Source organism: Manis javanica, chromosome 9, assembly GCF_040802235.1.
Source record: "Manis javanica isolate MJ-LG chromosome 9, MJ_LKY, whole genome shotgun sequence".
In the NCBI taxonomy this organism is placed as follows: domain Eukaryota; kingdom Metazoa; phylum Chordata; class Mammalia; order Pholidota; family Manidae; genus Manis; species Manis javanica.
Genome location: NC_133164.1, coordinates 84,699,671 through 84,727,241, shown reverse-complemented (window position 1 = coordinate 84,727,241; position 27,571 = coordinate 84,699,671). Strand labels below are relative to the sequence as shown.

The 27,571-nt window shown below is 41.6% G+C and overlaps 1 protein-coding gene and 2 pseudogenes across 3 annotated transcripts in view; 1 reads left to right on the top strand and 2 right to left on the bottom strand.

Moving 5' to 3' along the window:
- Positions 1-1,171: 1,171 nt before the first annotated feature.
- Positions 1,172-25,556, bottom strand: LOC108399490 (actin, cytoplasmic 2-like; annotated as a pseudogene).
- On the bottom strand, positions 19,765-24,239 carry LOC108399489 (chromobox protein homolog 3 pseudogene; annotated as a pseudogene).
- Positions 25,488-27,571, top strand: part of SMCHD1 (structural maintenance of chromosomes flexible hinge domain containing 1) — a 189,845-nt gene continuing 187,761 nt past the window's right edge. For 2 of the 3 annotated variants that reach the window (XM_073212867.1, XM_037018172.2), the window contains exon 1: positions 25,490-26,021. In XM_073212867.1, the coding sequence (XP_073068968.1) occupies positions 25,842-26,021 (180 nt within the window). In that variant the 5' untranslated portion in view covers positions 25,490-25,841. Of the gene's footprint in view, positions 26,022-27,571 lie in introns of all 3 variants that reach the window. The other variant, XM_037018179.2, reaches the window with a different exon arrangement.

Here is a 27,571-nt window from a genome sequence, read left to right as displayed (position 1 = left end):
AGGCCATATATGATAAACCCACAGCCAACATCATACTGAACAGCGAGAAGCTGAAAGCTTTTCCTCTGAGATCGGGAACAAGACAGGGATGCCCACTCTCCCCACTGTTATTCAACATAGTACTGGAGGTCCTAGCCATGGCAATCAGACAAAACAAAGAAATACAAGGAATCCAGATTGGTAAAGAAGTCAAACTGTCACTATTTGCAGATGACATGATATTGTACATAAAAAACCCTAAAGACTCCACTCCAAAACTACTAGAACTAATATCAGAATTCAGCAAAGTTGCAGGATACAAAATTAATACACAGAAATGTGTGGCTTTCCTATACACTAACAATGAACTAACAGAAAGAGAAATCAGGAAAACAATTCTATTCACAATTGCATCAACAAGAATAAAATACCTAGGAATAAATCTCACCAAAGAAGTGAAAGACCTATACCCTGAAAACTGTAAGACACTCTTAAGAGAAATTAAAGAGGACACTAACAAATGGAAACTCTTCCCATGCTCTTGGCTAGGAAAAATTAATATTGTCAAAATGGCCATCCTGCCCAAAGCAATATACAGATTCAATGTAATCCCTATCAAATTACCAACAGCATTCTTCAACAAACTGGAACAAATAGTTCAAAAATTCATATGGAACCACCTAAGATCCTGAATAGCCAATGCAATCCTGAGAAGGAAGAATAAAGTGGGGGGGATCTCACTCCCAACTTCAAGCTCTACTACAAAGCCACAATAATCAAGATAATTTGGTACTGGCACAAAAACAGAGCCACAGACCAGTGAAACAGAATAGAGACTCCAAACATTAACCCAAACATATATGGTCAATTAATATACGATAAAGGAGCCATGGACATACAATAGGGAAATGACAGCCTCTTCAACAGTTGGTGTTAGCAAAACTGGACAGCTACATGTAAGAGAATGAAACTGGACCATTGTCTAACCCCATACACAAAAGTAAATTCGAAATGGATCAAAGACCTGAATGTAAGTCATGAAACCATAAAACTCTTGGAAAAAAACATAGGCAAAAATCTCTTGGACATAAACATGAGCAACTTCTTCATGAACATATCTCCCCTGGCAAGGGAAACAAAAGCAAAAATGAACAAGTGGGACTATATCAAGCTGAAACACTTCTGTACAGCAAAATACACCATCAGTAGAACAAAAAGGTATCCTACAGTATGGGAGAATATATTCATAAATGACAGATCCAATAAAGGGTTGATATCCAAAATATATAAAGAGCTCACCCACCTCAACAAACAAAAAGCAAATAATCCAATTAAAGAATGGGCAGAGGAGCTGAACAGACAGTTCTCTAAAGAAGAAATCCAGATGGCCAACAGGCACATGAAAAGATGCTCCACATTGTTAGTCATCAGAGAAATGCAAATTAAAACCACAATGAGTTATCACCTCACCAGTAAGGATCACCACCATTCAAAAGACAAACAACAACAAATGTTGGCAAGGTTGTGGGAAAGGGGAACCCTCCTACACTGCTGGTGCGAATCTAAACTAGTTCAACCATTGTGGAAAGCAGTATGAAGGTTCCTTAAAAAGCTCAAAATAGAAATTCCATTTGCCCAGGAATTCCACTTCTAGAAATTTACCCTAAGAATGCAGCAGCCCAGTTTGAAAAGACATATGCACCCCTATGTTTATTGCAGCACTATTTACAATAGCCAAGAAATGGAAGCAACCTAAGTGTTCATCAGTAGATGAATAGATAAAGAAGATGTGGTACATATGCACAATGGAATATTATTCAGCCATAAGAAGAAAACAAATCTTACCATTTACAACAACATGGATGGAGCTAGAGGGTATTATGCTCAGTGAAATAAGCCAGGCAGAGAAAGACAAGTACCAAATGATTTCACTCATATGTGGAGTGTAAGAACAAAGGAAAAACTGAAGGAACAAAACAGCAGCAGAACCACAGAATCCAAGAATGGACTAACAATTACCAAAGGGAAAGGGACTGGGGAGGATGGGTGGGAAGGGAGGGATAAGTGGGGGGAACAAGAAAAGGGAAATTACAATTAGCATGTATAATGTGGGGGGAGGCACAGGGAGGGCTGTGCAATGCAGAGAAGACAAGTAGTGATTCTACAGCATCTTATACACTGATGGACAGTCACTGTAATGGGGTTTGTTGAGGGGGACTTGGTGAAGGGGGGAGTCTAGTAAACATAATGTTCCTCATGTAGTTTTAGATTAATGATACCAAAAAAAAAAGTTAAAAAAAAAAAAGAAATACAAAGTGAACACAAGGCCATGGGACCCACCGGTCCTATTAAGTACTGCGCTACCCAGAGAACTCCTAGATTGCTACAACAACCTTCTAAACATGCAACTAAAATAGCAGTTTAGAGGAAACACTCTGAAGGGATAAAGACCCATCCTTCAAAACAAAACATAATTATTAAATCAAAGAGCTCTGTAGGGATGTGTGCCCCAGTTAGGAAGGCTGCATGGAATCAAGGAATGGAGGCAAGATTTGCTCCACTTGTCATCACTCCCAGTGACCCACTGGACATTCTTTGCTTCCCATCCCCCCAACTCTGCCAGGCTGGAAGTCCTGTTCCCATAGTGGACACCTTCTTACCAAGGGACACAGCAAGAATCCCATTGAACTATTGGTTACAGCTGCTACCAGGACACCTTGGACACTTTGTCTCTGAGGAGCAGCAGGAGAGTAAAGGATTCGCCACCATGGGAGGGACAAATGACTGCTCAGCAGGAGTTGCTGTAGATGCTTTTACAAAATAGTGGCAGGACCAGGTGATCCACTTGGGCACCTCCCGGCATGACCTTGCCCCACTGTAACCAAGAACAGACAGTTCAGTTAGGGTGTGGAGCAACCCCAACAAGACGAATATGACTGTCATGTGTACAGGCTCTTCAGGAATGAAGGTTTGAGTCATGCACCAGGTAAGCCCAGGTGATACTTGAGGGTGAGGGAACAGTGAAGTGGCAAGACAGTGGATATCCTTGTCTTGTTCCTAATTTTAGTGGAGATGCTTCAAGTGTTTCCCCATTAATCATAATAACAGCTTTTGTACTGAAATATAACATGTTAAGGAAGTACCAATTTTTTTATTAAGCTGTTTTTTCTTAATAATGGTTGTTGAATTTTATCAGATGTTTAAATCTGACATTAAATATATAATTTTCCACCTAATATTTTCATAATTGTTTTCCTAACATATAAACAGTCTTGCATTCCTAGAATAAATCCTACTTAGTCATGATGTATTTATTTTTTTCTTTTTCTTCTTTCCTTTTTTTATGTGCTGCTGGATCCTGTTTGTTCATATTTTATTCGAGATTTTATTTTTGCATTGATATAAGTGAGATTGCTGGTCTTATACATGTTTTAAAATTTTTGTCAGGTTTTGGTATCAGTGTTACATGCACTACAGAGAAATAAATTAGACATGTTCCTTCATTTTAAGGTGTTTCTGAAAATAATATAAAAGGATTTGAATCATATGGTTTTAAAGTTTGGTAGAATTCCCCATCTGGGTGTGCTTTTTGTGGATGTAAATTTTCCTATTTCTTCTACAGAAATAAGGTTAAGTCTATATTTTTTAATCTCTTCTGTAGTTTTGTTAAATTACATTATTTTAGATGTTTTCTATTCAGTGTAGTTTTTCAAATTGATTTGCACAGAATCATGCCAAAGGATTTCAGCCCCGGACAAGTTCACTATGGATTCAATGAGACCAAAGAAATGACAGTTGAACGTTTTTGGGGTGAAAGGGTTTATACCCAACTTTATTCCCCTGGTGGCAGGTCAATCACTAGAATCCCATCCACTCAGAGCAAGTTTGCATGCAGCAAGCCGGTCTCTGCCTCTGGGCCTCTCTACCCAGCAGCCATCTGTCTCTGTCTTCACTGCTTCCACCACTCCAGTCTTGTCTCTGCTCTCCTGCAGCCTTTGCAGCCATGTCACTGTGTCGCCCAGAGAACGGGGCAGAGCTCTTTATGTAGAGTCAGTAACAAAGTATTGCCCACACGTGTGTAGTGAGCTAGCCAACCAGGGCCAGGGGAGAATCCTGGCCATAGGAACCTTCACTTTATCCACAATAGTTAATTGCAATTCTTTTCATTTTCTGGTTTTTGGTTATTTCTCCTGTATAGTATTTTTGCATATTTGCTCTTTCTCCCTTCTTTCCTAGAATCAAACAGCTATTGTTTGCTCTGTGCACCAGCCTTTTTAGCTTAATCCATCTTTCTGTTTCCAACCTTATTTAGTTTTGCCTTTTCTTTACTGAGCAACTCCTTCCACTTTCCTTCCATTTATTTTGTTGTTGTTTTCCCCTAACTTTTTAAATTAGATTCATTCTGAATTCATTTATCCTAATTCTTTTTTTTTCTTCTTAATGTAAGTAGTTAAGACTATAAATTTTCTTCTGGGTTCTACCTCAGTAGTAATCCACAAGTTTTTTGTTCATTTTTTTGTCTTTTCTGGTTTAATGCACAACTTTATTTTTCTTACACCGTAATGTGCAGCTGGGGCCCATAGTTCTCACCTGATAGTAAGAAACCAAAATTTGTCATCTCTTAAAGAATTGGAATTCCATACCAAAACTTTACATAAGTTAAAAGGATGAATAAATTTACAGGTGTAAATGCCAGCTGTTCTCCAATTCAAGGCAAGTAATGATTCAGGGTGTTCAAGCAGGAAAACACGAGGTTAAGAACTCTGGGTCTGAAGAAGTCTTGGACTTTCCCAACCCTATTAGACTAGCAAGACAGAAATGCCGACTGGTTCAAGGACTCTTGCCAGCCTCTAGAGAAATTCTGGAATAGTTAGCTTTTTGCACATTAAATATCCTGCACAGATCAAGAAATTGATGGTCTCATAGATTCTCACAAAGCCAATGGATTGCTCCTCCATAAACATGTCCTTGAAAGTGACTGAGCCACAGATACTAAGGTTTTAAAACAAAGATATAAGCAAGGTACTAGATATATGCCAAAGGAAGAGTTACTTTGAATATATCATCAAAATCAGCAACAAGTTCTAAAATCCAGTGCTAATATTAGATACAACCTTCAAGGACAAATTTCTTTCCAAAAGCTTATTCCAGTTTCCTGAGGCTAGCATGAGGAGGGGCAAATGTATACTTCTGAGCTAACTCAGGCAACAAATGCCACATATCTTCTCACCATCCATTTGGAAGCATTTGTGGTGTGGATGGATGGGCCCTATTCATCCTCCTCTTGCTTGCTGATCCACAGCAGCTGGGAAGTGTACAGTGAGGCCAGATGAAGCTCCCAATTCACACTGAGTACTTACACTCAGGAGTGATGACCTTGACCTTCATTGTGCTGCCAGCCAGGACCTTCATCTCCTTCTGCATCCCACTGGAAATGCCAGCATACATGCTGGTTCCACAAGACAGCACTCTATTAGCACACAGTTTGTTCAGGATGTCAACATTACACTTCATGATGGAGTTGAAGGTGGTCCCCTGGATGTCACAGGATTCCATACCCAGGAAGGAAGGCTGGAAGTCACCTCCGGACACCAGAAACACTCATTGCTGATGGTGATCACCTCACAGCTCTTCTCCCAGGAGCAGGAGGATGGGGTGATAGCCACCTTCTGCTCCTCATCCAGGGCAGCATAGCAGAGCTTCTCCTTGATGTCATGCACGATTTCCCACTCCACAGTGGTAGTGCAGCTGTATCTACCCATCCATGAGAATCTTCATGAGGTAGTCAGTCAGGTCCCAGACAACCAGGCCCAGATGAAGGGGAGTGTGGTAGATGGAAACAGTGTGGGTGACTCTGTCTTTAGGGTTCATGATGATACCAGTTGTTTGGCCAGGGGTGCACAGGGACAGCACAGCCTGGATGACCACTTACACAGCCCTGGTGCTGAAGGTCTAGAACATGATCTGAGTCATCTTCTCTCTGTTGGCCTTCAGGGGCCTCAGTTAGCGGGACCAGGTGCTCCTTGGGGGCCACATGCATCTTGATCTAGAAGGTGTGGTGCCAGTCAGGATGGTGCACTTTGCTCTGGGCCTTACCACCCACATAGCTGTCCTTCTGCCTCATTCCCATCATGACACCCTGGTGTTGGGGCACCAGACAGTGGAAGGGAACGCAGCTGAGGGTTGTCGTTACCAGCAAAGCCAGCTTTACACATGCCAAAGCCCATTGTCAATGACCAGCAAGGTGATTCTTCTTGCATTGTGATCCCAGAGGCTGGGGTGGAGGAGTGGGGAGGCTGAGCCACAGAAGCACAGCCTGGTTGCAGCAAGCGGCTGAGAAAAAGAACAGTTCAGTTAATTCTGCCAAATTCCAATAGTAAATGTTAAGTTCTTAAGTAAATGGCAAAACTGAATTCAGACAGTCCAATTTCAGAACCTCAACTCTTAACTATTAAGTTAAGGTTAATCCATCTTTAACCATGCTAGTGTTCATGAGATTTTTCTCTGTGTGCTATCATCTGGGTGTGAAACCATTCAGTACAGGGAAGAGACATCTCCCAGGGGAACAACTTGAAATCAATAAACAGTATTGGGAGGACTCACAAGTTTGTAAAGCAGTTTAACAGGAAGTCACATAATTCTCTGAGGATCATAGTAGTTGTGCAAAAAGGAACATGACTAGAGCTAAAGGAATATCGGTCAATCAAGTTGCCAAGGGTGTGGCATACTTAGCAGGGGGTGGCGGGTTGTGGGGGTCAGAGGGGATGATATTCAATTCAGGATGGTAAGAGGCCAACATCAAGCAATGGAGTAAGTGGGGCAAGCTCTCCCAATCTGTAAATGGGTTGGGTTTGACAGTGGAATAGTTTATGCCTCACAGACCTTCCACCTCTGACTGGGAAGGAAGATAGAGACCTGAAGTGGGAGGCTCCAGCTGCCAGGAAATGGGGGCTTGGAAGGGTAAGATACAAGTGGGGGAGGCCCATGAATGGGAGGTGAGAGGTTCATTGTGCTGGAGGGCAGGATAATGAGTGGCTCTCCACTGGCTCATCTTTCAACTCCTAAGAAAGGAGAAAGATGTTTGCGCTGAGGAAACTAGTCTGTTCACACCGAAATGAGACCACCTGGGGAAGTTTTGGGGTAGTATTTCTAAAAGAGGATACAACCCAGAGCAGTGTCGTTACAGGAAAAAAATTACTCCCTGCTTATCTTTTGGCCTCAGAAGTAGAAAGAGTATCTGTTCCCTGCAAATTTGAGAATAAATTAGTTGCCCAAGCACACAAGAGAAGGCTTTTGGGTACTTTGCTCACAGAGATGAAAAATGCAAAACTCCTCCTGTATGTTGGGAGAGAAATGGAATGATTGTAGGACTGCTTCTCTGAGTATCTGACGTTTTGGGGTTAGGGATGTGGAGATTGGGTCTGTTTGAGAGACCTGGTTTTCTTGGCAGCAGGAGAGTCAAGGTCCAAGTTGTATGGACGCTGGAAAAGCAATTTCGCATGTGTGCTCATACCTACACACTCAGGCTTCCCATCCTGGAAGACAAACGTGGAGAGTGGAACAGCACATTTTTTGAAATGGTCCCTGCTCAGGCGAGCAAGGAAATTGGAACTGAATCAGGCCAGAATGAAGTGACCGTTGGCTGTGGAGTAGGGGAAAGGCTGGAGGGGCTCTGACATGCCCAGCAGGGAAGCTGTGGTGGGCGGTGGTGGGCCAGGAGGAGGAGACCCTGTAAGCAGCAAGCCGCCACCCCCCATGAGGGGGCCCCCAGTCTGTGGGTGAAGAGAAGAGAAGATGAGTAGTCGGGAAATGCGGATTTGAGACTAGCCCATCCTGGGCGCTTTCCTTAAGGAAAGCTCTCTCCTGGGGCAAAGAAAGAGAATGTGGGGCACATTATCAAGTGGGAAAACGTGGCCTCTCAGGAAAGGGAAAGTAAGGAAATGCCTGTTCTAGGGCACAGTCACTCTGAGAGGTTAATGAGTCTCCCAGAACTAACAAAAGCCATCAGTCCAAGAAAAGCCCACCAGGCCATGCCAGCTGAAACGAGCTGGCTTTATTAGACTGGCTGCAGTTGGGAAAACCGAGCATGGGATGTCTCAGTTAGCTGTACTGTGGTCTGGGCTTGTGCTGGTTGATTTCGAGAAGGGATGGATTGTTTGTCATTTTTGCAACTGCAGGGGCCCCTTAAATCTGTTTGGTTAGAAACATTGTTCTACCAGCCTTCCTGTATCCTGTTGGAAACATGGTTTATCACAGTCTGACTGCTGCCAGACTTGCTTCCTACTCTCTCATACCCATGTTAGATGGAATGTCAGGGTTGGGGAAAGTAAACGGGAAGGCCTGGAGAAGCCTCCGGAAGGCTGTGACTGTCGAGGAGCACTCCCGGGAAAGTCCCACTAAAGCAGAGGAAAACGGGGACTAAGGCTTGTGTAGAGGCAGGAGCTGCTCAGCAGTTGTTGACATATACTAAGGTGAACCTTACCTCAGATCCCCAGAAGCTGTTTCCTGTACTTTGTGGATGCTCTAACTCTGTGAGAAGACTTAGGCACCCGGGAAGAACAAAATCATACTGAGTGTAAGATACCATGTACTTCCCCTTCCTGTGTGGTTGGCTTTGAGCTAGAGCACCTTGAGGAATTTGGCTTTCAGTTTCTCTCAGGCTGGCGCAGTTGGAGATGATACACTATTTAGTACAAACTTCCCTTGGTTCTGAGAAAGCAAGAGGTTTGGACAGACTTTGTTCTGCAAATGTAAGGCAAAAATATTCTCTACAGTAGAAAGTGTTGAGATGCTGTGAATCTAAGATTCTGAAATGTCTGTGGGACTCTGGAGGGCATTATGTGCGCCTGTGGGCATGTGTTTGTGGCTCTGCTTAACAAACTTCTTTCTTCTTTTCTGAGAGGCCTTTTTTTAGGTTTCTATTGTAGGAACAGGAGGAGGGACACACCCAGCAGCTGTAGAAGCAGAAAACATCTACTCTAAAACTGAAGAGCAGTAACATGAAAATGGAGAGTATCTGTGTGTATTTTGTCCCAACTGACTTTCTTGAAAAAGTCCCCATTTCATCTATGTGTGATTGGGAGTGGGGATGCGTGGTTCTTTTTGTGCCATGTACCCAGCATGATTTAGGCAGTCTAATCTCTGCCAGTTGAGTGTTTCCTTGGGAGCATTTCTTTTTTGATCACATTCCAGGAGTATTAGGAGCCCCTCAGGACAGCAGGGGGACAACGGTGGGAGTGATGCTCACCTCAAGCTGGAGGAGGGTCTCTGAGGAGGGGCTGGCCTGGACGTGGCAAAGGGCAATATGAATTAGTTATTGATGGCAGTATATAGACCAAAAAAGTATAGATGCTGAGGAATGTGGCAAATATAAACTGTCCATGATTTCATAATTTATGTGATTATGTAAAAGCAAATGAGCTATTTGCTATAATAAATATCTGTGTATCTCTTCTGGGGATGCTGCCTTTCAACTAACAGGCCAACTGCCCTTAAGGAAGAAATTAGTTATTTCCAAGAAAGTGAAATCTAGATAGCAAGTCTAGATAGCAAATTGAAATGTAGTCCATGGGGAACTTGTGCTTCTCTCTAAGGTTTGTTTGGGGACTATTTGAAATAAGATAGACATGCTTAAAGGGATACAGACTCTTAAAGGAAGACAGTCTGCCCATTTGAAAGCAGGGGCTATGAATTGCAAATGACTCAGCTGTGTCTTGTAAATCAGACTCCATATTCTTTTCTGTATTCATCAAACTTTTTGTTCCCTTAGCCCAGTGTTTCTCAAAGTGTGGTGTTTGGACTATCTCCATTAGAATCACCTGGAAGTTGTTAAAAATAAAAAATCCTACTCCCATATGGTACAAACAGACCTCAGAAATATTGTGTGTTCAATTCCAAACCACCTCAATAGAGTGAATAGCACAGTAAAATGAGTTAAATGAAATTTCTTGTGACTAGGTGCATATAAAAGTTATGTTTATATTGTAGTCTATTGAGTGTGCAACTGCATTTGGGCTAAACAAAACCCAATGTACATCCCTTAATTAAAAAGTGTTTCATTGCTAAAAAAAAAATGCTAACCATCATCTAAGAGTTCTCAGCAGTCATAATGTTTTTGTTCACGGAGGGTCTGGCCTCAACGTGGATGGCTACTGACTGACCAGGGCGCTGGGTGCTGAAAATGAGGGTGGCTTTGACAATTTCTTAAAATAAGACAAGAACATTTGCTGCATCAGTTGACTCTTCCTTTCAGCAGTGATTTCTTTGAGCATGCAGTGCTCTTTCAAAATCAGAGTCAGTCCTCTCCAATCCTGCCACTGCTTTATTACTAAATATAATAATATACTAAGTCATTTGTTGTCATTTCAACAATCTTTACAGCATCTTCCCAAGTAGATTAGGGCTCAAGAAAGCACTCTATTTACTCATCCAGAAAAAGCATCCCTCATCCATTCATGTTTTACCGTATTTCAGAGATTCGGTCACATCTCCAGGCTCCACTTGTAACTCTAGCTCTCTTGCTATTTCCACCACATATGCAGTTACTTCCTCCACTGAAGTCTTGTACTCCTCAAAGTCATCCATGAAGGTTGTTCATATTTTGATATTTTGACATCTTTCCATGAATCATGAATGTTCTGAATGCTATCTAGAATCCTTTCCAGAATATTTTCAATATACTTTGCCCAGATCCATCAGAGGAATCTTTCATCTACAGCAGCTACAGCCTTACAAAATGTATTTCTTAAATAATAATACCTGAAAGTCAGAATTACTCCTTGATCCATGGGCTGCAGAATGGATGTTGTGTTAGCAGGCATGAAAACAACATTAATCTCATTGTCCATCTCCATCAGAGCTCCTAGGTAACCAGGTACAGTGTCATTCAGCTGTAGAATTTTGAAAGGAAGCTTTTCTTCTGAGCAGTAGATCTCTACAGTGGGCTTAAAATATTGAGTAAACCATGTTATAAACAGATGTGCTGTCATCCAGGCTTTGTTGTTCCATTTATAGAGCACAGGCAGAGTAGATTTAGCATCATTCTAAAGGGCCCTTGCATTTTCAGAATAAATGAACATTGACTTCAACCTAAAGTCACCAGCTGCATGAGCCCCTAACAAGAGTCAGCCTGTCCTTGGAAGATTTGAAGCCAGGCACTGACTTTTCTCTAGTTATGAAAGTCCTAGCACCTTCTTCCAACAGAAGGATGTTTCACCTTCAGTGAAAATTGTTGTTTAATGTCCTCATTAGTTGTCTTCACTAGAATCTGGATGACTTGCTGCAGCTTCTGCCTCAGCACTTACTGCTTCACCTGCACTTTTAATGGAGGAGCCTTCTTTCCCCACACTTCATGAAACAACCTCTGCGAGCTTCCAACTTTTCTTCGGCAACTTCCTCCCCACCTCAGCCTTCATAGAATTGGAGAGAGTGAGGGCCTTGCTCTGGATTAGGTTTTGTTTTAAGGCAATATTGTGGTTGGTTTGATCTTCTATCCAGGCCACTAAAACTCGAGCCGCAATAAGGCTGTTTCACTTTATCATTCGTGTGTTCACTGGAGTGGTACATTTGGTTTCCTTCAAAAATTTTTTCTTTGGATTCAGAACTTGACTGTTAGGCACAAGAGCCCATCCTTCCGCCTGTCTTGGCTTTTGACCTGCCCTCCTCACTGAGCTTAATCATTTCCAGTATTTGATTTAAAGTGACAGAGACATTTGCCTCTTCATTTCATTTGAACTTATAGAGCCCATTGTAGGGTTATTAACTGGCCTAATTTCAATATTGATATGTTTCAGGGAATAGGGAGGCCAGAGGAGGTGGGGAGGGAGTGGGGGATCGACCAGTTGGGGTAGCAATCAAAACAAACACAACATTTATTGGGTAGGCTGTCTAATATGGGTGGGGCTTATGCAGCCCCAGACTAATACATAAATAAATAATAAATTACAATAGTAACATCCAAGATCACCAATCACACATCACCATAACAAATAAATAATAATGCAAAAGTTTGAAATACTGCAAGAATTACCTGTAACACAGAAACACAAAGCAAGCAAATGCTATTGTTAAAATGGTGCTGGTAGACTTGCTCTACACAGCGTTGCCACAAATTTTCAATCTGTAAAAAAAAGCCATTATCTGTGAAGCTACAACAAAGCAAAGCACAATAGAACAAGGTCTGCCTGTACTTGACTGATTTAAAATATCTGGACATGGAACCTAGGAATTAGTATCTTAAATATCTCTTCCATGTTTTTCTCATGCATGCTACAGTCTGAACACCCCCAGAAGGCTGTGCTTCCAGGAATGAAGGAGGGGATCTGTGTTTATAATGGTGATAGAGTCTTAAAGAGGCAGATGGTGGTGACAGTAACAGAAGGATACTCAAGTGGAAACTGGATCTTCAAAGTAGCTGTTCCACAGAGACTGTGCACAAATTTACCTTCTGCCAACCGTGGAGCCTTTAGTTTATTGTTGCAGGAGATAGTGGTTTCCTGCAGACTTTGACTCTTTATTTCTAGAAAAGCCTAAACACACACACCATTATCTATTTGCCATGAAATGTAGCTTGAGGCTTGCAAGTTGGGCTGCTTTTAAATCCTTATGAAGGTGATCTTTGAGGCAATATCTTTCTGCAACCATTTGAGCAGGATCCACCTTGGGCATTCAGTTCCATCTCCTCTAAGTACTACAGGACTCCCCGCCAACATTTTATTTGGAGCCCAAGTTAAAGTTGGAAACTACTGACCTGACTCCTGTGTGGCTTCACAGGGCCTCTGGTGTACCTGCTGCTCCCATGGAGCTGATGGGAACCCCAGTAACAGTGGACACTTCCTCCTTTAGTACTCTCTCCTTGCCTCATATAACTGCCATGTCCACCCCACTATATGTTTACATACTAGCACTCCCATCCTTCCCTCTGCATACTTTATTCTGTTACTAATCTCCTGTGAAAGTAAAACTGACACTTTTTCTGCCTCTAGTGTGATTAAGCACATCATATAGATAGGAACAAATAGAACCACTTTGCACTCTTTAGCTAAACCAAAAATAGTAGGGTCACCCTGACTGATTCTGGTTTCCAGAATAATTAACTCTGGAAATTTTCCTGCAAACCTGGACTCTCAAAACAATGTTATCACTGGTTTTTGTTATACATCTGTCTGGAAACATAAATGATCTTTGTTACTGTGACAGTTGAGTGAAATATTTGTTTGTTTTTCCATCATGAACAGACTAATGAACACTTGGTAGACTTGATAATTTTGCCGTTCTTTCCCCTTAAATACTTGTGTTTTGAATTTTTCAGCCAGTCTCTCTCGCTTATTCAAAAAGAAGTCTGCCACTCTTGCCCTTAATAACAAGTAAAGTTTGTCCTTCCTTTCCTAAATGTGAGTCTCTTAAGTATTCCTTTGGCACTCCTTTTCAGCTCTTTCTATTGTGCCTTCCAGAATCCCTTCCATTGCACTAAGATCCCTTACTTCTCTCCCCATCTCAATAAAACCCAAAACCTGGTAGCCATCTTTGACTCCTACTTCTCACTCCCGTCTCCGAAAAGTCTTTCATATCAGTACATAACACATCCATGACTTCTTTTATTTTGTTAACCTGTTGCTTTTTTGAAAACATCTTTATTGAACTATAATTCACATACATAAAATTCATCCATTAATGTGTGCAATTTGATGAGTGGGTTTTTTTTGTATATTCACAGAGTTTACAACCATCACCACAATCTAATTTTATATATTTTTATCAGCCCAAAGAGAAATTGGCACTCTTTAGCAGTTAACCACAATCTCTCGGGTTTCTGTAACAGCCTCCAACAAGTTATTAGGTTATGTTATTATTAATCCAGGCAGAACAACCTGCTGGGGTGTTCAGACTGTAGGATCTGACCCCTATCTTAATGCAGAGGTATACAGTATTTTACAGTCATCTGGGGACTATGATGGATCTCAGAAAATTGATGAGCCCCATGAATACATATGCAAAGGTTGATGTGTACTCCTCCCATAGAGAGATGATAAATTGCATTAGATTTTCCAAGGTCTACAATGTCTGGAAGAGTAGATTAATCATATATGGTTTTATTCATTTTATAGTTTTGTATTGTTTGTATTCTTTATTTTATTTGTGGAGTGAAAAATGCAATCATATTGTCAGAGTTTGAGGTTTCCAAAGCCCATTCTGGCCTTGGGGGCAGTGGAGGTGGTGATGAGAGGGAAACCATGACAGAAAAGCCATTCTTGGGGAATAAGGTTTAGAGTGAGCTCAATTAGTTAAATTAAGATTGTTGGGAAGTGGTTGGTAGAGGAAGAAAGAGCTGGAAGGGCCATGGAAAAGGGAGAGAGAAGTCTAGGAGGGAGGAGGCACATGGGTGCACAGTGAGGCAAGTCAGTGTCCCCTGGGTCAGGGTGGTGGTGCTTTTTCTTGTTCATCTTTGGAGCCCCAGTGCCTGGCACAGGATAGGTATATGACTGGCAACAAGTGCTGAATGGTTAATGAATAAATGCATGAATGCTTCTAATAAGGCATCACAGTTATTTTTGTCTCTGTGACTGTTTATTCATCTCTGCCTCATTAATCTTGTGCTCAATATTTGTGGAATTGCCCTTAATTGTGGAGCTAGATAGAGGTTAGGTTTGGCACTTGGGAGCACATATTCTTATTTTCTAGCTCAGTTTTCTTGTCCCTAACCCATGTCTGTTCTGATGTACAAGTGAAAATGAAGCCTGCTTCTCCTCTGAGTGCTTCTCAGAGATTCAGAAACAACAGTTTCTTCTCTGATAGTTTCATTTATCTTTAGCCACATGTCTTATGGGTAGACAACATTTGTTTTTAAGCAGTGTGTTTCAAATATTGAAAACCTTGTATTTTAGGTATATATAGATGTTTGATCTAATTTTTTTGAAAGAGCACAAAAAGGATGTACTTTCAAATCTGTCATTGCGCTAATAACATCTCAGTGGTAATAATGGCATCTGAAGAAGAGCTTGGTGTATTTGCCAATATAGTACTATGCCTCCAACTTCTAACTGATCGAAACAAGGTCTATTAAAACTGAAACTTTCAGAAAAACAACAGATTTTGCCCAAATTTTAAGCAATACTAACAAACATTAGAATTTATTTTGAATTGGATTTATGGTTCTTTCCATACTATGATAAGTTTTCAAAATAATGACACACCTTAATATTTCAGAACTAAGTTCGATATTTTTAGATGATTTCCAGGAAATTTGATACTTTTTGTTCATGTACTTTGAGGTGTGTAGAGAACTGAATTAATGGAGAAATGGTTCAGTTAAAAATATTATATGAACCCTAAATGAATTATTATAGTATATTAGTGTGTTCAGGCTTTGGAGCCAAATAAATTTGGATTTTAGTCACAGCTCTGTCAATTACTAGCCATATGACCTTGAGCAAGTGGTTTATCCTTTATGTCTCAATTTCTTCACTTTTAATATAGGAATAATATCTGTCTAGCAGAATTAATTGAAGTATCTCACCACTCAATGTACAGTAGTTATTATTATGACAACATTCACAGTAGGAATATCAATCTTTAATGTATCAATCAGGACTTTAAGTTGCAAGCAAAAGAAACTATTTCTAGCTCTTTTAAAAAGAGAAACAGTGTTTTTGACTAGGCAACTATGTAGCTTGTGGGTTTGCTCAGAACTTGGCAAATCTGACTTGAAACCTACATAGCCAGAAGCATAGCTAAAATTCAGAACTGGTTGCATAAGAATACCACTGCCAGCTGTCCCTTACACAGCAGACACCACTCCACCTCTGGGCAAAGGGTGAGTCTGTTGCCTCCACCAGCTAGATGCTGCAGTCACTCCCCATTAACATCTGGTCACAGGCATGCATTTTAGTGGCCTAGGAGACTGGAGCAGGTTGTTTGCATCATTTGCAGCCAAACCTTCAGTTGGAGATGGGCTCTATCTGGCACCCAGATTTACCTGATAGGGAATCCTCCACACATAGGAAGGGACTGAGAGGCTGGGTACATATGCAAGTACACTACACCTCCCAGGGAGCCACAAGGTTTAGAGATTGCCTTAATTCCTCTCTTTTCCCCACACTGCACATGCAAACCATTAGCAAATCTATCAGCTTCACCTTCAAAATGTATCTAGAACATGACCACTTCACCTCAGCTCCACCACTACCATCCTAAATTAAACCCTTATGACCCCCTGCTGGGATTATTGAATCAACGTCCTGACTGGTCTATTAGTTTCTGCATTTGGCCCCTTACAGTCTATCCTCGACCCAGCAGCCAGAGCAGTTCTCTTTTTAAAAAATATGTCAGCCCGTATCACACCTCTGCCCAAAATCTTCCAATACTTCCTGTTTCATTCAGGGTGAACACCAAGGTGACCACAAGGACCTACAAAGCCCTTCCATTATTCCCTCTTTCCCTCGTTTCTCTCTCCATTCTCATCTTCTGTTACTCTCTATCACAAGGCCAACCATGTTCAAAACTCAGGATCTTTGCAGTTGTTTTCCCTCTGCCAGCAACGTTTGCCTCATAGATCTTTACAACTTGCTCCTTCATTTCCTGCAGCTTTCTGCTCAAAGTTCACCTTATCAGAAAATGTTCTCTAACCATGATATAAAACTGTGACCTTCTGGCCCCTGGATCCTTTTAACATTTCTGCACAGCACACTAATCATCATCTGACATTCTGTGTATTCGTTAAATTGTTTCTGTCTCCCCCTATTGAATGTGAGCACCAGGAAGATACAGACTTGGATCTGTATCCTCAGCGTCTATTGGCACAGAATAGTATTTGATGAATGAATGAATGAATGATAATAGATCTTTAATAACTGTCACTTTGTCTTCTAAATAAGGTACCTTATTTACTGTACAAAATGTACAAAATGGTGTCGGCACAGAAATGGTGTCCCTCCTTTAAACTTTTGCCAGAGTTATATTATTAGACAGATCTTATAATGCTGCTCACGCATGTAAAATTTTTCAGTTGATTTTGAATGTCAATAGCGATGCTTCTCATTTGGGCTACGAGAGGATGGAGAAGTCACAGGATAAGGAGGCACATCATTCCACTCCAGAGGGTCAATTTTACTTTTAGAATTTGAGAAAGATTCCAGTTTTTTCCTTTTAAGAAGTTTTGCCACATGCATGTGTGTATGTGTGTATATATATATATATATATATATATATATATATATATATATATATATATAAAAGCAAAATAAGCAGAATCATGTTTTATAATTTAGTTCAAAATCATGAAAATCCAGGAAGGAGACAATTTTTTTGTAAGCAGTGCTTAGAAAATGTTTTCCATATGTTAGGGAACCTTGTCTATTAGTGCCGTAATTGAATCAGAATGAACTGAGTAATTAGGAACAATATGAAAAAGAGCTTGTGGGACCCCATAATGAGCTTGATGTGGAGGTAAATAGCAGCTTTCCATGCACAACTAATCTATGAGTAAACAACACCAGTCAACTTTAAAAGCTTATAATGTGCTCAGTTCCTCAATAATTATGGGTTTTGCTACTATGGAAATGCAGTGAGTGGACCACAATCTCAGATGTCTTTTATGTGAGAGAACACTGAGTAAAAAGAGAAGGAAACTTAAAAACCAACTACATGACACTCCTGAAGGAATAAGGTGAGGTGGTTTGTTCTATAGGATATCAAAACATAACATAGCCAGATAGTTAAGGCAGTGCAATATTATCAGAGAGGAAAAAACATTAGCCAATAGAACAGACTAGAAAACCCAGGAACAGAAGCATGTGTTTATGGAAAAATGGTATGCAACAAGAGTTATGCAGGACATAGCCAGGAAAAGAGAGACTGACTATGCAATATATGATGGCCAGCAATTAAAAAACGAAGTTGGGTCCCGTTTCAGTATGATACATACAAATCAACTCCATGCAAATAAAAGACTTAGATTTTAAAAGTGGAAAATAATTAAACTTTAAGAATAAAATATGAGAAAATTCTTAAGGAACTCTTAAGAAGAGACCTAAAATCACTAACCATTGCGGAAACAATTTATAAATTCAGCCATATCAAGATCAAGTACTTGTGTTACTTAAAAGATTACATAAGAAAGAAAAATACAACCCACAAATTGGGGGAAGATGTTAATAAGACATATAACTGAGCAAAGTTTACTAGCCATGATATAGAGAGAACTCCTAAATATCAACAGGAAAAGTCAAACAAACCATAGAAAAATGGGCACAGAATATGAACAGGTTATTTCACAGAATAAGAAACACAATTGGAGAATAAACACATGGGAAAATGTTCAATCTCATTTACAAGGAGGGAAACAATTTGGCATTACCTGGAAAATTTGTAAATACACATACTCTATGGCACTTGACATATATCCTAGGCAATATATCCGTTGTGTAAGAAAATCAGGATACGACACACAACTATTTATAGAAGCCTGATTTAAAAAAACACAAAAACAAGAAAACCAAATACTGGAAATAATTAAAATGTCCATTGGTAGAATAGAAACATTGTGGTATATTTATATCAAGAAACACTATATAGAAGTAAAAAAGGAATGAACTACATACAGCTACATTCTTCAACATGACTGAGTCTCACAAATGTGTCGAGTGAAAAAAATAGTTGCAGAAGAGTGTATAAATGTATATGTGATATTATGATTTACAATATGAAATATATATTTGGTCTTACTGCTCCTGGCACATAAACCTAAAACCCTTGGAATTTCATAAGTGCTAAGAGTGATAAAGGTGTCTGTTGTTAATCCTAATAAGCCCCTTTCAACTACATCTGAGTTTATGTTCATGAGGGGGTTTGGAAAGCTCCTAAGGATAGGGGCTGGTTGCGAGAACCAACCAGGATTACAGGAGCATTCAGCGCCCCCTCCCCACCACCTCATGGGAAGGGAGAGGAGCTGGAGGTTGAATCCAGTGGCCAGTGACTTAATCAATCATGCCTACATAATAAAGCCTCTGCAAAAACCAAAAGGATAGGGTTCAGAGAGGTTCTGGGTTGGTGAACACACAGATGTTCGGGAGAGAAACCCAGAGCGGAGATGGAAGCTCCTTGTCCCTACCCCATACCTTGCCCTAGGTATTTCAGCTAACTTCCTGTGTTACATCTTATGGTAAACCTATAATTTAGTAAGTAAACTGCTTTCCTAAGTTCTATGAGCTGCTCTAACAAATTAATTGAACCCATGGAGGGGGTCTTGGGAACCTCCAATAGCCATTGGGTCAGAAGCACAGATGACAACCTGGACTAGTGATTGGGTGCCTGAAATGAGAAAGGGAACAAAGTCCTGCAGGACTGAACCCTTAACCTGTGGGATCTGACACTTGAATTAAACTGTAGGATGTTCAGCTGTGTCACAGAATTGGCTGATGAGTGGAAAACCCACACACCTAGTGTGAGAACATTATCAGTAGTAGTTTTGTAGAATATTGAGAGTAGGGGAGACACACAGTTGAAGTGTGTTGTTTTTCTTTCACACTATATAAAATCCAAAAACTCTGAAAACCAAATAATCCACTGTAAACAGAATTAAAAAAATACCTTCACATTTCAGAATGGAAATTACCCCAGTATTAGAGAGGAGCCATTCTGGGACGGGCATACTTGGGCCTTCAAAGTATTAGGAATATCCTTTTTTTTTAAGTCGAGTGCTTGACTATACAGATGTTTGTCTTACAATAGACATTTAGATTATATATATTTTTTCATAAGAATTTCTCGACATAAATATAAAAATGGAAATACAGATTGAACAAGGACATACAAAGTCTTTGTAGAGGTATTAGCAATTTAAGAACTCAATAAAAACTAAGTAATATATTTCATATATAAAGAAATAATTCAACTACATAGATTTTTGAAGGAAAAATAATCTGTATTTTATAACTACAGAGTGAAAACATGAGCAAATTAATTTACAATGTACAAATTTCAAGATCTTTTTATTTAAAGTTCCATAAGTGATATCAAAATCAAAGCTAATGCATGAGGAGCAAGTTGGTAAAGGTCTATATAGTTTGACATATATTTTGAGATATTAACCTGTAAAAGTTCTTCCTTGTTTGATTTTAACCTTAACCAACCCCCACCGAATCACTAACTCAATTCAGTAAAATATCAGGCTGTGCACTTTCTTGACCGAGGAGAAATTTGTCACCAAGAATTATTGGGAGAACCACGTCTCTCATATTTTTGCTTGTGCCATTACCCCTTCTTTTCAGTCTAGGATGGCCCCGTGACCTCCTTTAATCAGCAGAGTGTGGCAGAAGGGATGCTCTTCCAGTTCAAGTCCTAAACTTTAAGAATGTCTGTAAGCTTCCACTTCTGTGTATTAGTCTGGCTACCCTGAGGCCACCTCTGTGAGAATCCCCTCCAGTCATGAGAAAGAGATCTGAGGGGCCAGGGCAACAGCCCCAGCAGAGCTCCTGGCCAGCAATGGCACTAACTTGCCAGCTATGTGAGTACTGCATCTTGCAAGTGACTCCTCTAAGAACTGCCCAGACTGATGTCACCAGGAACAGAGAGATCTGGTTCCAACATGCCCTGCCCAAACTGAAGAATCACAAGCAAATAAAGGAAAGCATTTTTTATTTAAGGCACTAGGTTTTAAGGTAATTTGTTATACAGCAATAGATAATTAAAATGAGGTGCAGAGTGGAAAAGATACTTTCCTCCTGGGATCTTTTTTTTTTTCTTTCTAAAAACCTAAGCTCTGAGGAGAGGGCAGGTTTGGAGAGGGGGTAAAATTGAGAAAAGGACTTACAGGCAGTGAGAGTGAGTACCTTGGAGAAAGATAAAGAGAAAAGGATTTTCTCCAGATTAAAAAAGAGATTCCCTCCAGGCTGGTAAGAAGAGATGGTACTCCCTAGTCTTCTAAATAGCTACATAGTACAAGATGGGATCAGCTTTGCAATGATCCCAAGCCCCAGGTGTCACAAAAGCAACAGGAAGCCACCAGATCTAAAAAGGCCACAGGATGAGCCTCTCTTTCTACCACCCAGAGCTGGGAACTTGTTAAAATTGGAAACAGAATAAATCCAAGATGTTCTTTACCTGTCTGGTAGATTGGGCTTAGAATCATAAACTGTACTACAGAAAGTGTTTTAGCTGGCAAAGTGTGAACTCAAATCACTGAAATTGTCCTTACCTTTCCAGAAAGACATATATATATACCTTTAAACAAAACTGAGAAGACAGGAATATTTAAAATATCACTTTCCTTATAATTTATTATCTATATATTTTTATTTGGGGGGGAATTTCATCTCATCAGCAAATCCTAACGAGACTGCACCTCCACCCTTCTTTTTGCCAGCTATCATCTTTCTGTAATGCTTTCAAACTGGCCTCATCACAGTATACAGAGAGCACTATCCTCCTAATTGGCGAGGATGGGCTTCCCTCTGTTATGGGAGGGGACCACTCAGAGCTTTGACAGACACTTGCACAGTGGAGCTTTTTCTTTTGAAATTTTATTGACAGCCAAGAAACCACACTTTCCTATTAGAGATACCTAAAAAAGAGAACCGAGCTTCGGTTCTCAACTGCCTCAGCTGCCAGCCCGGTGAGGGGGACCATCATGGACAGTCAGCCCAGTCAAGCTGCTAGATGACTGCTGCTGTATAATGGGATCTCACGTAAGACCAGCAGGACTGTCCCATTACATTCAGCTCAAATTAAAGAATTTTGAACAAATAAACGGTTCTTCTTTGAAGCCACTGTGTTTTTTAAAATATAAAATGATTTACTGACCACTGTTCACTGATATTTACAATAAAATGAGGAATATTCAGTTGGACAACATTATGATTACTACAAAGTTAACTGTCTTTCCTGACTTCTGCTGACCAATACATATAAAGCCTACATATAAAGAATGGGTAAAGAAAAAACATGCAGATTGTGTTTCGATTGTTAAAATTTTGTTCACCCAATTTTTGTTAACACATCCTAACCCACAAATGATCTGGTTTCATGAGCAAAGACATTCCATCAATCACGATCTTCTAGTCAACATAGCACAAGTATTTCAGCATTTCATAAAGGAAGGTTCCCTAGAAGGAACTTTAAATGCACATTTAACTAAGCCTTGTTGGGCTAATTAAAACACTATTATTTGTTTAGTTTCCTCTTCTAACTGGGAAAATTATTGATAATGATACAATTTTTCCTTTCCAGGGAGTTTTACAAATAAACCATTGCATTTATATAACTATAGTTACAGATAAAATTTTGGAGAGTCTGCTTTAAATCGTCCCACTTAAATTATTTATACTTAAGTTGTCCAATTAATTACAGAATCATCTATTTGATTTGAGAGGTTATGGCTTCAGGAAAATTTTCAGTTTAACTTGAGGTGACCTATATCCTGAATTTCTCAGAATGATGGCATCCCAGAAACATGGACTTGCTTATGATTGTGAAATGCTATTTTTGGTAAATGTAAAAAAAAAAAAAAACCAAACCCACAACCACCACCATTTACACGTGTATTTACATATACACAACAAAAACACATTAAAAAATATCCAGACTAGTCCTTAGTCATTATAGGTTAAGCTTAAACATGAGTTCTGATTGAATAAAGAATATGGAACATTCAGAAAAGTTGCTCTTTAATGCAGAGAAAAATAATATTCTGGAACATCAAGTGCTCTCTTTCTTATAAAGGAACCTACTCCAGTAAGCTTTTATTTGTTCAAAATAACTAGTGTTATTAATGCAAAAACCAACACAAACCAATAATTCCCTCACTACTACTCTAAAAGGAAAGTACCAAACTTCATTTTCATTAGTAATTCTTTCATTCTTCACAGTAATAAGTCATAAAATCAGGACCCAGGTTTTTATACATATATAAACAATTATTGAGCATTATCTGGACAAGAGTGCCAAGTTTGTTTCTCTTTATAAAAGGCAATCACAATTTGAGGACACTCATGTTTGCCTCTTTTGCCAGCACTTGAGGACACTCAAGTCTGTCTCTCCTGCATCTTTCCATTTCATAAGAAGCATTAATTCTCCACTGCTGTCTGTAACACTGATTATTCATTCAGGATTAACACTGCTGGCAAAATGTCTTGGTTTGTCAGCAGCATCTCTTCTTTGAGTTGCTGTCATCAGATTCACTCTAAGATAAAGCTTTTCTTTTTGAACTAACTTTTTCTTTCCCGGCGTTTTGGAAATTAAGAAATACTTCAATTAACACTGGATAATCTAAGTTTTCTTCATGTTTTCAAGTATTGTCAGCATCTGTCTCTTCCACTTAAATACTCCACCTTCCCTTTCACTACTTATCAGTCCATACCTTTTCCAACACCAAATCTTTAAGCTCTGCTCTTTGACTTTTTTACTCTTTCCATTCTGTTTATTTTCCATTTTGTGCAAAGTGGTTTTACTGGAGGCCGCTTTCAACTGTGGACTTGAAGAGCTCCTCCAATGTGGATCTTCGGCATCTCAGATTATGGGGGCCATACCCCAAGTGGAAGACCAGGCAAAGCCATGCAAGTGGCCACTAAGTTTTGGGGTTTTATGTAGCAACAGGTAACTAAAATAGGGACACTTAAATATTTATGCTGTATATGAGAAGATGGCTAATGGAAATAAAAATTGGGAGTCAGTTGAAGAGAACTAATTGTGGTACTGAGCCACTTCAAACTCATTAATTTGTGAGGAAAATTAAAGATCAAGTTTCTTGAAAAAGTTGAGTTTCTCTCTAAGAATGAAAGTGAAGAAATGGTTCCCAGGCTGTTCAGACTGTCACATAAAACACTGTGTTAGACTTCACCTCTTGAAAAGAAGACACATCAGTGTTTCCACTAGTAGTTGCCCATTACATTGCAGTGCACATCACTGGCAGTTTTGGATCTCCTCTTAGCAATTATTCTGAAATCCCTTCTAAAGACAAGAGTTTCTGTTGGTATCTATGTATAATTTGGTGTAACAGAGAAATAAATTGCTCTGATGATGAACTTCTGGCCCTCGTTCCAATGTGATGACTTAGGCAATTCATTTTATCCATTAATTAATAATTAGAAAAATAATCTGTATTTTTCTTGAGTCATTTAAATCAAACACTATTACAGTATAGAAGAGAACGAAAAGTTCACATGGATCTGAAAGGTAGAACAGGAGAAGTCAAAGGAATGCAATTGGAGCTGGGTGCTACTTTGGTCTCCACCTTCCCCCACCTCTCCCTTCAGGAACAAGAACCGCATTCGGCCACAACTTGCCTTTTACCAATTCTATCTTCCACCATCTAGTGCTCCACTGTCCCCACTTCCAGCTCTTCGATTTATGGTCCCTAAATACACGTCTTAACACTTTGGTTTGATTTATGGTCCCTAAATACACATGTCTTAACACTTTGGTTCCAACTGTGTCTTCTATAGTATCTTTTATGTCTAGCCAACCACACACCCACACACACAGTCACGTATGCGCGCGCCTACAATTCTGGAACATCTTTATACGGACGAACGAATCTAATTTCTAACATACACCAACGAAAACAGTCTATCCCTTGGGCTTAGTGAATTTGCATGTCGCTCGCAAGTACAAAATTCTCGCTAAATATTTTTAAGAGTTGGAGAGTAAATGACAATCCTGGCGCTCCAACAATGACAATACCGTTTGTTGCCCAGTTAGGGCACTACACGCCCTCTGTAAAGATATTTGATTAAATGCAATAAAGCCTTTTAGAAGGCGGGCTGTATGTTATGCATTTTGCAAACATTATCTAACTTAATCCTAGTAACTCTCTGGCGTAGGTGTTCTCATTCACAATTTTGAGAAAGATGACGGCGGCGGTGCGGCGAGGCCTGTGGTGCTAAGGGTCCGTCCCAGGCGCTGTGGCGCGCTCGGCGCTCCACGACCCTCGGAGGCCGCCGTGACGCCACGGAACCCCGGCCGAGGCTCTCGGGGTGGGGGGACAAGCTTTGTCTCGGTGTCCCTCACTGTCGCCCTCATAGAACCCCTGGGAAAAGAGGCGGAAAAGGCGGCGCATACTCTCCAGGCGACTGTCTCCTCCACGTGGGGACGCACGTGTTCGCTGTGGAGTAAATTTCACCCGCGATGCCCGCGGGCCAGCGGCATCCCCCCGCCGTTCCGGCGACCCGGCCGCGTGGGGCGCCGCCGACGCTTGGGCACTGGCGCCCGGGACCTCGAGGGCAGGCGGGCCCAGTCGGAATCATGGCCAGGTGGGAAGGTACCGGGACCCGCTCCACCAGGAGATAACCAGGCCGCGGAAGACAACCGCCGCTCCGGCGACTGGCTCCCCCGCCTCAGCCCGGGGTCGCCCTTCAGAGCGCAGGCGCCCGCGAAGAGGCGCGCGGCCGTCCGACTCGGCGAAGGCGCGGGCAAAGGGGGCGGGGCAGGCCCCGCGCGCCGCAGCACCGCCCCTGCCCGCGCAGCCTACCGGATTCGCCCCGCCTCCTGCGCGCCGCGGCGGCCCCTCTTCCTCCTGCGCTATAGTCCGGGCGGCGGCCCTGGTCGCGGCGAGGCTCGCGTGGTCTGCGGCGGGCACGGGTCCGAACCCGAGGGGGAGCGCGCCGCGCGCCCCCTGCGTCCCAGGAGCGGCGGGCCGCGGAAGTGACGTGCTGCACGAGCGAGAGTTCGTTTGAATCGGTTCCCGGGTGATCCCGCGCCTGCCGTGCTCGGCCACCGCCGCCGCGGCCGAGGGAGGGGCTGCAGCGCGTCGGGGTTGAGGCCTCGCGTCGCCCTGGGCACCAGAACCGAAGGCGCAGTGCGGAGCCCGCACCTCGGTCCTGAGCGTGGCGGCGGCAGGCGCCGTCGCTGCTGATTCTTTTCCCTTCCCCAATATGGCAGCCGCGGACGACGACGGCGCCTCGGTGGGGACTGGAGAGGGCTGCGGAGACGGCGACGGCTGCAGAACAGTGTACTTGTTTGACCGGCGCGAGAAAGAGTCAGAGCTCGGGGACCGTGCTGTGCAGGTCGAGGAGCGCTCGGATTACGCGGCGTTCCGCGCCTCCGTCTGTCAGGTGCGCGGAGGGCCGGAGGAGGGATGTGCGGGTGCAGTTTGGAGTGGGAGGGTGACGGAGAAACCCAAGTTGCTCACCGAGGGCAATAAAGCTGTCACTCGGCCCTGAACCCGCGCGGCCTTGGCTTCTCTCTCCCGGGGCCGCCATACCCGCGGCCGGCCGGCCGGAAGCCCAGGGTCGGCCCCAGTCCCCGGCCTGGGGTGCAAAGCGCGCCCCTCCGTGGGCCGCTTTCGGCCCCGGCCCTTCTTCAGGGGGGACTCGCCGCCAATGGTTTGATACCAGGTTTGATTGGCCTGTGGCGACCTTAGTACCCAAAGGCCTTAGAGCTCATCTACCAAGCGGGGAACGCCACTGGTCTTTCGTGTGGAACTTTTTTTTTAAAAAAGAAGAAAGCAGAGTTATATCCGATGGCTCTGTTAGGAGTCTAACTCTGTTAGAAGTTCTGGAATCGCTGGAGTCGATTTACCAGGTTCATTAAATGATGTGCAGTAATTTCTCGAGTGGTCCTGTCAAGGTGGTTTGCAGGCCCGCCCCGGCAGGGTCCTTCCGTAGTGGAAACACTTGTCCAGGTCAGCTTCGCAGGTGAGGCTTCGTTTCTGATCTTCTGAACCCTAGCCCTTGGGAGTTCCAAAACTAACTCGAAAGGTGTCCATGGGTAGCTGCGGGACGCCGAAGTAGGGCGTATAGCTGTATATGCCTGCCCTAGTGTTTGCTTTAAAATAACTGATTATGTAGAAAAGCCTACTTTAAACTGTCAAGTTTTTTGTACATGCGAGGTGATGGTGCCTGAGCTTTAAAGAAGGAATATTGTCATGCTCTTCGTTAACCACGTGAGGTGCTTTTTCAGCTATAAAGAACACTTAGCTTCCAAAGAAGAAGAATTTTGTGTGGTGCAGTGTTGTAACTTGATTATAGTACTCTTTCTGGAGGCATAGTTCTGTATGGTTGCTGAAATAATAGAAATCAAGATCCATAGAATAAAAGCAGCTTGAAAGCAAGGACTTTAATTTGTTCACAGCTGTATTTCCCGTGTCCAGAACTGTGCCTCGCACATCGTAAACGTCCAAATCAGAATGTATATTTTAATGAAAACAAAAATCTATAACTTGCAGGTTCATTCTGTTTAATTCTGTGCCTGGCTATCACCGGTTCCCATGTGTTTGAAAAGTGAAGAATGAATGCTCATCTTTTTTGATGAATGTTTGTATTCAAAACCATCCAGCAGAAAGGAAACTTTTTCATTGTAACAACAGCAGCACATTAAAGAAAATATGGAACCAGAAAGAAGAAAAATGAACTTTTACTCACTAAAGTTTAGAACCATTGTTAGCACTTAGGGTTCTTTTTTTGTATCCTTACCCCTCATTTTTCAGAAGAGCTGTACTACATGTTTTTACTACATGTTTCTATTCTGTATTTTTCACTTAATTTTATCCGTATTTTTCTATTTTAGTGCAAGTCTTTATAATCACAGTTTGAAATGGTCTGTTTAGTACCGCTGTTTATGTAACCAAATCTTTTTGGTGACATTTACATTACTTTCAATTTTA